The sequence below is a fragment of the Ictalurus furcatus genome, chromosome 16 (assembly GCF_023375685.1).
Source record: "Ictalurus furcatus strain D&B chromosome 16, Billie_1.0, whole genome shotgun sequence".
Lineage (NCBI taxonomy): Eukaryota > Metazoa > Chordata > Actinopteri > Siluriformes > Ictaluridae > Ictalurus > Ictalurus furcatus.
The window spans coordinates 4,002,044-4,015,806 of record NC_071270.1 but is presented as its reverse complement, the minus strand read 5'-3'; the positions used below and the strand labels follow the sequence as shown (position 1 = coordinate 4,015,806).

Genomic DNA, 13,763 nt, shown 5'->3' with positions numbered 1-13,763 from the left:
CCATCTTCTGCTTGGATTTCTATCTCATACAAGGAGGCGATTTCATGGTCCAATTTTCCCGTAACCGAAAGCTCCCCATTTTTTTCGTCAACCTCAAATAGATTTTTTGTACTCTCCGAGAGGTGGTTAATATAATAAGTTAATTGCCCATTCACTCCTTCATCCTCATCATTCGCCAATATTTTAATAACAGACATCCCAGGAGCTGCATTTTCAAATAACTGAGCCCTGTATAGAGACTGTGAAAAAATCGGAGCATTATCGTTGACATCCTGAACGATAATTTGAATAACAACGGAACCAGATCGAGGAGGATTGCCTCCATCTACGGCAGTCAGCATCAAAGAGTGTTCCGCTTTTTTCTCCCGGTCAAGGTTGCTTTTCAAAACAATGTCCACATACCTGTCTTTACTCGATCTTGCGTCAATGTCGAAATACCCGTTTTGACTGAGGATGTAATTCTGAACTGAATTTACTCCCACATCCAGGTCTCTGGCTCTAGCTATTTGAAATTTGCTGCCAATCGGTGCAGTCTCGCTAATCTCAAGCTTGATCGAGTCCTTTGGGAATACGGGCGTGTTGTCGTTGACGTCCTGTACCTCTAAAATAACACTGTGGAGCTCTAGAGGATTTTCGAGAATAAACTCAAAATGCAAAATACATGGCAACGTTGGTCCACAAAGTGTCTCTCTGTCGAGCCTCTCCGAAACAACGATATGTCCGGAATCAAGGTCCACTCCACAATACCGCGCTTCACCTTGGTAATCCAGTCTCGCTTTGCGTGATCTCAAACCTTTAACGTCCAAATTAAGATCTTTGCTTAAGCTTCCGATTACGTATTTTGTCTTTGATTCCTCTGGGACGGAATAACGAATGTCTGCTACAACGACGGCGCTGAATAATAAATAAAGTAGGCCTGTAATTGCCCCAAAAGACAACAATGTATTCCTTTTCGACATATCTGTGTGTACCAGGTATAAAATCTGCCTTCTGATAAGGTTTTAATTTAAATATTATCTCCGACTTATTTTACAAAAAGACGACGTAGAGAAAAGCACGATCCTAGTTTACTGGTGCAAGTATGACTGCATTGTTCCTTGAAAATAAATGCACTAATGGGTGTGTTTCTATGACGGACAATTTAAAATTGGTGAAGAGCGACGCTGTGAGGCAAACCAAGAATGTGCAATGGTACTGTGGCTTTAAAAAAAGAAAGAAAGAAAGAAAGAAAATGTATTATATTATGAGATTGTTCAAATGATGTTTATCAAAGATGTTTAATCAACGGTAATAATACAAAATACACGGAGATTAAGAGGGGGCATGCCCATGAAGGATTGCTTTATGATCAGCTTTGGTGAATTGCGTTTTCAGCACCATAGACAGCGACAAAAAATACAAATATGAAAACGTCGTACGAAGTGGAGCGGTATTGTACTTGTTCATCGGTATTATATTAATTGTGGTTATTTAGGCTTTGTGCATATCCTTTAAATAATATTCCCAACTGGGCAATATTGTACTGTATATAATATTTACCATAAAATGCATGGTCCATATTCTATCACATATATATCATAAACATGTTCATGCTCAACATTCCCAGAAGGATTTAAGTTTGACCAACTTTACTGTCTAATGGTAGTTTAAAATTTTTGGGTTATTGAAAAAAAAATCAATCAAACATTTAAAGAACAAACAAAATAATCACATGGTATCTATTGGATCCTGGGAATTTGTATTAGGCAAAAACATACTGTAACAAATTCCATGGAATGTAAAAGTAAGAAATAAATCTATCCGTAAGTCTCAGTGTGTCATCAACACCTAAAGTGTTTAATTATGTGCAAATGTAGACACGTTTGCACTTTAGGTCTCATACCTGGAAATTGGTTTTGGGGCTAGACTTGAACTGAACAGTGCTAGGCATCCACAACATTTCAAGAGCACTCACAGATAACCTATCTTTTAAAAATCTAATATTTTGTCCTATGTTTAACTGATTAACAATGTTATTTTGCATAATGGAAGGTAATAATGTTTGTACTTAATAGTACATTTTAGAATAATTATATATTCATGTATTAAACTTTAACACTCTTAATTGTCTAACACTCAGGCAATAGACTTAGTATAGAAATACTATAATGCACAGCAAATAAGAACTATCTGTATGTGATACAAAAAAAAAAAAAAAAAAATGTTGCAATAGTTTCCTAAAGTTCTGTATGCCCTTTTTTAGGTCTTGGTTTAAGCCATTGTATGGATTTATAAGCAGTCATAAAAAAATGAAATGAGATGATTTCCTATTTTCAGATGATTTCATATATCATTATTATAGACTCTCAGCTTGTTAAGTGAAGCCTCTTCTATTGTAGTAGTACTGATATTACAAGTTTGTGTTTTGCTCCAGTGCATAAAGTGCAAGATTATATCTGTTTCATCATCTGCCTGCTTCTTATGACTCCATAAAGTTTAATTAAAAACAAATGGAAACATTATTTGTCTATTACACATTAAAAAAAAAAAACAACAGAAAAATAGTACATGAACAATTGTTGGTACTTATGAAAAAAATTTATTTGTGGTTTATAAACAAAACACATTAATAGATTTCATAAAGTGATATAAAAAAGGGGGGAAAGAAAAGGAAAAAAACGCTATTTCACGACTACACTGATGAGCAGGTGTACAAAAAAAGGTTGTTCAATAGATTTGCACCGTCAAAGTCAAGAGCAAATTGCCATCTCAGCATTGATCGACTTAATAAACATTCACTACACACAAGCAGAGTACATAGACAGTTTTTTTTTTGTTGCATTTATCATTTTGATGTTTTTATTGTGATTTTTTAAAATCGTTTTAATGGAAAACAAGGTTGATATCATAGGAGGGGATATATGAAGCAGTTCCACATTACTTGGTTTGTTCATGATTTTCAAATATATTTATGGTTTAAAAAAAGAATTATAGCATATCACTACAGCAATACATATATCTATCATGTTAAGGTTAACAATGATGTCATAGGGACAACATTGTTCCCCTGGTGGTTTTGCATCAATGACCTACAGTATGTGCTTGTACAGTTGAATCTGAATGAGCAATTAGATACATGTCTACGTGTTTCATTAGAGACGATGCATGTCTCTAATTACAAGAGGAATGGTTAAAAATAAATATGAAAAGCATATCTATATATATCTATATCTATATAATCGTTTATTTAATCTGTGTATCACACATGCAAGCAGTCACTTAGTGATCTGACAGCACTAAACCACACCTGAAGAAGGCTGTACTGTGTGTGTGTGTGTGTGTGTGTGTGTGTGTGTGTGTGTGTGTGTGTGTGCACGTGTGTGTGTGTGTGTGTTATCGATTATAGCAGCACTAACATCCATCCTATACCTTGATCAATAGCCCTACTGCCAAGACAAATTAAAGTAACATTTTGGAAAAAAATTAAAGTAGAGGGATCAGGAATCCCTCAAGAAAGGAAAAAAAAGAAATCACAGACATGAAACCTTCTGCTGAGGTCTCCAGTGCTATCATGCAGCTCGGCTTGGTTTATTACCATATTCAGCTGTCTGTACATCTCTGTATACCAAACCACACTCCTCAAAATTGAATATTTATGTCTACACCACCTCCTCAAAAGAACAAGTCAGAACACTTTTCACTGCTGCTTGAGCAATTGCTTTACTTGGATGGAAGTGGCTCGTGTACGTATGCTCCCTGGGGAAGGATAGAAAGTTCCAGTAACAGTGCTGAGGCTTGATCTGAGTGTAGAGGTTACAAGTCAAGGAGTGGGTTTATCTCCGTTATTCAGTCCCACATCACGGCCACAAGAGGGCAGTTCTGTTTGTGCACGGCTGTAAACATGGAGGAGGACCTAAAGAGTGTGAGCAAAACTTACAAGCACTGAAAGCCAAAGGTCTGGCATACTGAGGGGTGAGTCACAGCAGAGGTGAAAGTTTAACAGGCCTACTTTGAAATGAAGCAACAAGCAACATTCCTGCGTATATGACATAAGAGGCTGTGCTCCTACAACGGCCTTAATATGGTCTATTAATATCGGACTTATTGGACAGTGGATTCTACTTTACTACTAGATCTGACCATGAATTCAACATATGGAGCAAGTGTGTGTGTTTAGAAATATACTTTCAAGCGAAGAAGAATTTAAATGTCGGTTTTGGAGGGGTTTTTTTTGCAAGTAGTAGAGCACACATGAGGATTCAGCATTAGTGTGCCACTCAAAGGCAGCAGGGGGCTCTGTGAGCACAAACCCTGAAATTATTCAGTTTAAACATGACTATTGTACTACCCCTGAATGGTTCTCCTCCGCATCACACACATACACATAATGCTGCCCAGATCATATTTCATTCACTTTTTTGTTGTTTACGGTACAAATTCCTGGCATAGTAATGGAGTCGGGAGGATGTCTAGAATCAGAAAAAGACTCCACTCATATATATTAGACTTACAGATATATGCAATTTATGGATATATTTGGAATAAATGCTATAATGTATTGTCGTTAGATTTATAACTACCTCATAGAAACACAAGGAGTGAAAACTTCCTGGACACACTGAGTAGTGAAATAGCCAATTTATTGCCTACTGGGAGCCGTCATGGTTTAAAGATTGGAGCCATTTGAGGTTGGGTACAAAGAGAAGAGAGAATGATCAGCACTGGGCGGGGCTGGCAAATCAATATCCCCACATTGAGAGCTGCAATTAAAGGACTCTCCGCTCTATGCTGTATTACTTTTCCGATTTTTCTTGATTTTTCATTTCTGTGAGTTCACTAGGTAGATTGTTTTTGAAACAACCAAATTCTCCTTTACTCCTCGCCATCATCTTTGCCCTTTTCCTTTTTGTCCTTTTTCTCCTTCTTCTTCTTTTTCTTCTTCTTGGGATCCTCTTTCTTGCCAAAGCTAATAAAGTCCCCCTTGTCATCCATGGCTCCTGGGTCTTGCCGGATGGAGATGATAGCAGGCGAGCCAGGAATGATGAAGGCTTCAGGAGGGATCTCGCCTGGCTTCAGGGCCTGTGGAGGACCGTAGCCTGGTCCAGCACCATAACGGAAGCTCCAGCTATTACTGTTGATCCCAGCTCCGACAGGAGGAGAGAGCTGTCCTTCAGCCTCTCCATCTGTGTGTGTGAGATAGAGAGATAGAAAGTTATTTGCCATAATTAATTTGTGATAAAAAGGTAATTTGTCATAATGTTATGATGAATGATATCACTTTTAGATTTTCGCTGCAACATATTTTCTGTCCCAAATGGTGCATTGTCCTCACTTTTAAAAGGCTGTAGAGTTTTACTTAATTTTTTTTTTACTTTGGGCTTCAAAAAAGTTCATTCAACCTTTAATTCAACAATGCCTGTATCAGTGACGACTCAACACCAGTGATCGAAACCCTCTTGTTATATTCGCTAGTGCTGATCACAACAGATGGGTTTGGTGAAAGCAGTGAGCACCATTCAAGCTTAACATAAAATAAATATATTCCAGTCTGTCTTGGAATGTATTTTTCATTATTTTATATGATAGCAAGTTTATATTATGTTTTTTTATTTATAAAAAATGCCACTCCACCTTTCCACCTCCTTTGGAATAGTGTTCTAATTCTATACTATTATTAATATTCACAATATTCCATCCATATAGAGATTTATACTTAGTGAAAAAAGTTTGCCCCATTACAAGTATAAAGACAAAGTGAATGCTAGAAGCTTATTAATGCAATGAAACAAGGTTATTGCATTAATTAAGCTAACTAACTGACTTGTATGCATTTTTCCGGCACATATTTTAGAACATTTTTTAATTAATTGTGACTGCGCTGTTTGATCTGTGTTTGTGTTTAGTATTCCGATGGGCTCGGATGATTTAAGTACTTCAATTTAGGTTCATGCCAGACCTGGAAAGTACTCTCTCCTTCTCGCGTTTTCACACACATTCTACCCAGGCATTCTGCATATACCCTTGGGCTTGATGGATTTAATTTGGCTAAATAGGATGCACTTGGCAGCACAAAGTGATAGCATATTCTCAAGCGAAATGCCCAGCGAAACCTCTTGTTCTGATCAGAATTATCAAGTCTTCAGAAGGTACAGACCCCTAACATGATTTTCCTGACATGATTTTCCTGACATCAGTTATGGCAAGAGTGTCTGTGTGTGTGTGTGTGTGTGTGTGTGTGTGTGTGTGTGTGTCCCCTTTCTAACTCGTTGCCAACCTTTCTCTTTGTATCACATCTCTTGTTCTGTCGCTGTCTGGCTGCTCAGTGCATTCCTGCCAGTTTAGTGTGAATGTGCTCCAGGTGTGAGACAGTGCCAGCAGCATCCAAGCTGATGAAGCTATGCCAGGTTTTTGTTAAATATAACTCACCCTCATACAGTTTTTTTTTCTCTCCATATCTCTCCATGCAGATATATACTGTTGAGTTGATTCCTATAAATCTCAGTAAGAAGGTTGCTATGGTACGCAGACGAACTTGGTTAAAATTGATGATATCCCCATTTTGGCACCCAAAGGTCCTACATTCTTATTTTTTTTGTTGTTGCCAATATGACTTGTAGTGTACGAATTTACACTATATTTACACTGAACACATCATATCCTTATTTCTTAAATAAGCATATGTTTAGCCTACTGGCCCCTTTACTCATCCACTACACCAGGCTGTCCTCTCTGATCCTTCCTTCTCCTCTTTCTCTCCAAAAATGAATGGTTGCCATGGAAACTGCCTCCCTCATCTCCTCGCCCACTCCCTGCTACTGCAGCAGTCTCTTCAAGTTCAGTGCTGTTGCCTGGCAACAACGCACACATTGTTCCCTAGCAACAGGACCACCGCAGGGGCCTGCCACTCCTCGAGCATTCCTCTCAAACCCCCCACGTTCTCTCATCACCCACTCTTTATCCTCTATATATAACTCTCAATAGAATGAGCAACCTCTTTCACTTCCTTTTACTCTTACTCACTTACTCTTCAGTTATTCATTTGTTCCATCTTATTTTTCTCCATTCTGCTTCGTGTCTCTCCTTCCCAGCTCCTGTTTTTTTAAGCAAAGATTGTTTCTGCACAGGAGAATCGATCTGAATATGTTACCATCTGCTGGATGCTAAAACAGTGTTTACACAAGACATCTGTACATCTACATCTAAGTCGATACCTGCTTTGGAAATAATATAGAAAGCAGTGCATAAATATTTTCCACCCGGTCTGTCCATATACACACTCCTACAGGTCAAGTCTGGTATACTCGATCATAATGTCAATATTTCAGTCATCCTCCCCTCCCGCTTCTGTCTAATCTCCTTAATGAGCTTGCAGATCAATACCCCTGTGTCTGTCTCTATCTGTACAGAATACCAAATATGAACCCAACAAACTTTCTGACCGAATCCTAGCCCTGTATTGTGTCATCCAAATATCCAAACCAGATGCTCTGTACAAATTCAAGGCCAAGTAGGATGGACTTTTGGATCAGAAGGCTGAACAAGTAATCATAAACAAGTAATTCCTGTTCAGCATATCATCAACAACCACTGTGAATGATGCTGGAATGTATGTTAATAGTAATAAAATCATTCATTTCAATTCAGTAAGTATTATGAACTAAAACGAACGCAAGAAGCTTTCTCCCAAAAATATCCTATCCTGAATCACAGTACCAGCTAATAATTAAGCACAGACTAATTACGAGGTGTAGCTGTAGACACTTAAAACGGATCACTTCACTAGATTACAGAGTAAATTCTGCCATCAACAAACGGGACAATTAGATGATGCTTCAGTCATTACCCTTGCCGGAATGGTCTCTGGTTAGCTGTGAGGTAAACGATACATAGTGTAGGAGACAATATTTCTGAGTTCACACTAGCATGCATTGCTCATGTCACTCATGTAGCTTGTCGCTTGTGGGTTTTCAGTTCTGATGATTAGTAGCCAACATTTATGGCATACAACACAAGAATTACTACCATGTATGGTTTACTTTTATTTAACATCTATTTAGGACGGATACTAATAATTTTTTTTAGAAAGTGTAAAAACTGTTTGTTTGATTTACATTACATGCCAGACTTCATATTAGATTTATTATTAGATTATCAGTGCTAGCTAAATGTACTAGCTATTTACACTTACCAGAGACACCACTGTTTGTGTCTATATATACACACATCATCTTCAAACTAGTTAAACACAATTTAATAATGCATTTATCAGTGTGAAGGCTGTTTACCTGCTAGATACCACACTTTGAATGTGCTTCATTAGTAGATTAACAGCTTACAAGTTACAATAACTCTTTAGAGACACCAACCATCTCTGATACTTCCTTGCAAGCTTTATTTTTCTTCGTAATGTCTCTATATTCATTTAATGCAGGTCGAATATGACAGGATAAGATGAAACCATAGTTATAAGGTCATTATTCCCCCATTTTTTTGGAGTCAAACAGTAAATGAGAACTTGCAGGTAGGAACTAAAGTTGTGAGTGGAGAAGTGAAGAAACGTCGGCCCACACAAGCCATAGGATTGGTCTGGGAAATCATCATCATACCTTATTTGCATAAATTTGAGAAAATCCTAATACATGTGTCTGTGTCATGCTGTCGCTTTGTCATTTGATTCTGCTGCTGAAATCTCAGGTCAGTGACACATACGTACATAGCAAACAAACGGTCACTTGTCACTTTATCTCTTGCTAGTGTGAACGCAAGGTAAGTCTGAGGCTCCATGAGAAATCTCTTCCTCCTCTAAGGTCATTTCATGTGAAAATTTCTATGTGAAAGTGTCAAAAAACGAAAATGTGAAGTTTTACCTGCAGCACTGGACACTGTAGGCCAATTCTGCACCAGCACACCTTGTGCTCCCTGCATCACAGCTGAGGCCTCCTCCATGTGAACAGAGCTGCAACATAAATAATTGTGATTTATAGCTGCACAACTGTCAGAGCTGCTGTTATAGAAAATTTATCAACACTTGTTGAGAATTAAATAGCATATGTGTATATGTGAATGTGCATGTGCATGCATGTGCACACACGTTACATGCATGGATGATTCCCTGTTGCTGTGTATGCATGTGTATGTGTGTGATTTTGTCAGTGTGCCAGACTCTGAAGTTGCATGTTAGCAAGCATGTATGTGATCTGATGTGTGTGTGTGTGTGTGTGTGTGTGTTTATGTATGTGAGATGACACACAGAGTCACCATGGGCCATCATGGCATGTTTCTGTTGCACTTTGAGTCCTGAGACACAAGCTGACAGGAAAGCCTAGTGACATGAGTTTTGATGGAAAGGGAAATAGTGCTAAGAGGTGAACGGAAAATCAAAGATGATGTTGTGTTTCATTATATTTTCTTTTATTTTAAACCCACCATTACTGCCAGTAATTTTTCCTATACGTAATTTTCCTTTATTTCCTTCCAGCCTATTTCACTATTATCTCTAAGACTGTAAATGTTTCAAAAATTTAAATGATGCACCCTCCACTCCAGAGCCGCTCATGTGCATTAAAATGCTGGCTGATCAAAAGCCTTCTGTCCTCATACAACCTCAGTGTTTACTCCTACAGCAATTAAACTCCAGCACCAAGCATCCATAAATTTATAATGAATATATGAGACTCACAGAAGCAGCATGTATAGCGATGTATCTGCAATGCAGCACAGGGTGTGTCCGGCCTGTTAAAATCACATTGGAACTTTTTCTTTGCATATGCTCTGTGTGTGTGAGAGAGAGAGAGGTAGACTCAGGCTATGGTGGATTTTTCTAATACTGTTACAGCTGAAAATTAGCCTGTGATTTGCTGGAACACAAGGTTCACATTAAATATAATGCCAGAGAACTTGAGAGCTTCAAACTCAATTATCTGAAACAACAAATCAGAGTGAGTACTGGATAATGGTGCTGGACTTTACACTGGTTACAAAGATACAGATTTCTAGAATAGAACAGATGTGAAAGAGAAAGGTAGTCTGTGGTCGGTTGACTCTTGGATAAAGACTCTAGCAAGATAACTGCTGTAAATCTTCACATGAGCATATAGTAATGTAGTTGTAAAATTTTAATAGCGTTCCTGAACCCCCTATATCATGTATGCTCAGACAAAATCTTAAAATCATTTGTGGCACCCGTTTTATCCTCACCCTGGCCCCAATTTTTTCCACAGTTTGGACCCACACCAATTGCCACCCTCCCAGCCATCTCTCCCCTATCATACAAAAGATACCAATCATATGCATCTTCTTCTGCATACATGAGCTTACAGCCACCCAATGATTGGCCAGAGACACTTTGATCGACAAGGGCGAGAGAGTATGTCCCTCCCAATCAGAGAGCATGGACGGCTTTGCTACTTTGGTTCCTTGCTCTGCCGTCATACTTTACATGATATTGCCTTATACTTTAGCATTTTTAGAACTGAAGTTTAAATCATGAACTTTCAAAGATGTTACAGTTAGAAATTATAAGTAAGGAAAATAAATAAATGAAATGCGACTTGAGAAATGTTTGTGAAATTATTACTGCACTATCAATGTGGATCTAATCATAATTGGTCAGACCTGGTCAGATCACTCAAGTTCGCTCAAAACCCTTGTATTGTAATTGTAATTTGCCTTACAACTGTTCCTAGGTCTCCCAGTCTGTATCTTTTATTGGGTTTACACTGCAAGTGCACCTGCATTTAATAAAGCACTAATTTCGAGGCCCATTAGGATCTGAGAGCAGCCAGTTAATGCGTCCTTAACTACAAAAGTGCTTGGTGGAACAATTACTTAATATTATTCCTTATTTAATTGCCATTCAGCTTTGCCAGTAACACTAACACTGATTATGCTCTAATAAAATGTAAGGAACAAGTTGTATAAATGTCGTACATAAAGAATATACATCATCTCTTCTCAGAGGTGTTTATGTGTGTGTGTGTGTGTGTTAACATGCTCACAATACTAAAGCATGAAACAGACTGCCCTTCAGGAATGTGTGTGTGTGTGTGTGTGTATGAGAGTCTGTGATGAGATAAATGAGATAAATGCACACTGTAATTGAGAAGGAAGTGTTTGATTATGAAAAGGGGCATCATTTTTGTGTGTGTGTGTGTGTGTGTGTGTATGAGAGAGAGAGAGAGAGAGAGAAAGAGAGAGACAGGCAATTTGTCCTTCATGCTCAGCATTGAAGGACTGAGAATGTGGTTCAGAGAATACTGATGATATCCTCCATCACTGCAGATATCCGCACTGCCGAGAAGAGGCCCTGAGCTGCCAGATCTGCTTGAGTGTGTGTGTGTGTGTGTGTGTGTGTGTGTGTGTTTGTAATGAAAGCAGACAGAGCTGTTGGCTATTATAGGACTAGTGGTCATGTAGATTTGAGGCAGCTTCTGGAGGTCATCGTGTCTAATTCTTTTCAGTACTGCAAGTCATAAATCTCATCTCCATCCCTCTCTCCCCCACTGTTCTCTATTTTCAATATAGTGTTGTTGTTTTTTTTTAGCTCAACTTGCCCTATAAAATACACTACACTGTAGTAAAAATGTAGCATTCTCAAGTCAGAAAGCTGAGTAAAATAGATACTTAAGATTCTTGGAAACGAAGAGCAGAATATGTACAGTAGCATAAATATATTTTTTTAAACATAAAAGCGACATGAAGGATTGGATTTCTATACCACTTTGAGTAAGCGAAGACTGAAACAGTTTGGAGAGATTAAAAACAAAAGTGCTTACCTCTGCACTCCTGCCCTCAAAGATGCAGAGTACCGCCAGTCAGCATTCGGTCCCTTGGGCTGAGAAAGACAGAGAGGTAGAGACAGAAAGAGAAAGAGAGAGGGGTGGAACAGGGTTAGATAGATTTTCATCAATAAATCATGGAGCTCTGAACGAGTCTCCTCTCTGCATTCTGATACAAGCTGTATCTAACAGAGCCTCTTATAAGCTTTGGACTGTGATTTAAGGAGTTGCAGTTTGTTCATGTGGATGTATTTGTGTGTGTTTGTCTGTATGTGCATTCATTTAGGACCTCATAAGCTCTTGAAAGAGCCAGAGGCTACTCTGGTGAATTACTGTCACATCAGTTATCCAGCAGATGGGTCTACATTTTTTTTTTATCCCAACCTTCACCCTTAACCTCAGACCCTCACGCATTCCACATATGCACCATATTCCCCAAAACCCATTTCCTTTTCATTTGCATGCTCACTCCTTTTCATCTGGACACCAACATATGTACTCCTCCTACAAGCCCCCTTCATTTATCCAATTTACTTCCTCTAAATAGAATGACATCATCTTAAGTAACCAGCTGATGCCTAGTAATGTGATACTATAGCATCCCCCACCCCAAGAGCATCATCCACAAAGCCACTGAGATCACACTAACCACCATCAGCATCGGAACCAAATGTTGGGTTCTGCAAACCCAGACAATATTCCCATTATGAAACCCTGAACACATAAGATAAATATGCTCTGCTTCTGCAGACCAGCATAATGCAATAAAACAGAGAGTGCATTTAAATTATCTACAGAGACCGTGAATGTACAGACCAAAAGCCGTACAAGTACACTTCACAATTTGGCCAAAATGTCCACACTGAACTACTGATATACTTAAGCAACTTTGTGAAGAATATCATCAGCCAGTCTTTTTATATTTGTCCTAGTAAAGAACTGGGTCTAGGAGTATGTGCTACGCTGAGGCATTACCGAGTGACCCAGATAAATTGGTTAAATAATATTCTTTAATCAGGTGAATTCAGGGGGGAGGGAGCATGTGCACAAACCACACAATCTAATTTACCCGACAGAGAAGGTTAATTTCTCCTATACGGCGGATAACGGCCGTATCTTAAAGCTTCTAATGAACTGAATTGCTGTTTTCCACATACAGTACTTATTGTGAGACTGAGCAGCCATCCGAGTCCCTGACTACTCATCCTTCATCCCAATATTGCAATCCTGTCAGGATTTTACCATATATACAAGGAAATTTTCCATGAGGCAACAAATAACCAGTTCACGTTAGAGTCAATTACAACAGACCTACATTATTCCTGTCCATTCCACTGAACATGACTTCACAGCAATTAGACATGGCCACATGGTACGTAAACACTGTTCACAATGCCAACATTCATTTTGAAAGTATGCAAGAATGTACAACAAACCACGGATGCCAATTCATCTTTTTATATTAGAGACTACAGATATTTTTTGAACCTATACAGGGTACAGCTTTTTTAAGCTGTTGTATGATTTGGCAGCTACTGGCAATCAACCAGCACTAGGAGAAAAAGAGCACTAAAACAGACTTTAAAGGCTTTTTTGATGTTTCAGTTTGTGTGTCAGGCAGATGGTGGACACTTTTTTGTAGTTCATATAGTTCAGTTTTCTATTTATTTGTAGATATATGCTGACATTTGAAAGTATTCATTCTTATACCACAATAAATGACATTTTCTTCCGAATAAACACAAGAGATGCATTAGAAAAAAGTGAAGACATAGATGAATCCAATAAGTAATATGTAAACCAAAAGTAAAGATATGGAGCATGCACCTGATGTACTATGTAATTGCAGACTAATTGTTGCCATTAATATAAAACTTGTGGTGCATATATACATATGAATGATGGGAAGGATCAGCTCAAGAGAAAGTGTTAAGGCAAGTACAAAAGCAAATCCCTAATTCCTCAGTATTGCACCACAGTTGCGGAAATTCTTCAGATTTGAAATAC

At 38.3% G+C, this 13,763-nt stretch overlaps 1 protein-coding gene across 11 annotated transcripts in view; it reads right to left on the bottom strand.

Annotated features, from left to right (window-relative positions):
* Positions 1–2,563: 2,563 nt before the first annotated feature.
* Positions 2,564–13,763, bottom strand: part of LOC128620531 (protocadherin alpha-C2) — an 83,609-nt gene continuing 72,409 nt past the window's right edge. For all 11 annotated transcript variants that reach the window (XM_053645668.1, XM_053645666.1, XM_053645663.1 and 8 more), the window contains exons 2-4: positions 11,754–11,812; positions 8,847–8,935; positions 2,564–5,162 (exon numbers count right to left, since the gene is read on the bottom strand). In XM_053645668.1, the coding sequence (XP_053501643.1) occupies positions 4,852–5,162; positions 8,847–8,935; positions 11,754–11,812 (459 nt within the window). In that variant the 3' untranslated portion in view covers positions 2,564–4,851. The remainder of the gene's footprint in view (positions 5,163–8,846; positions 8,936–11,753; positions 11,813–13,763) is intronic.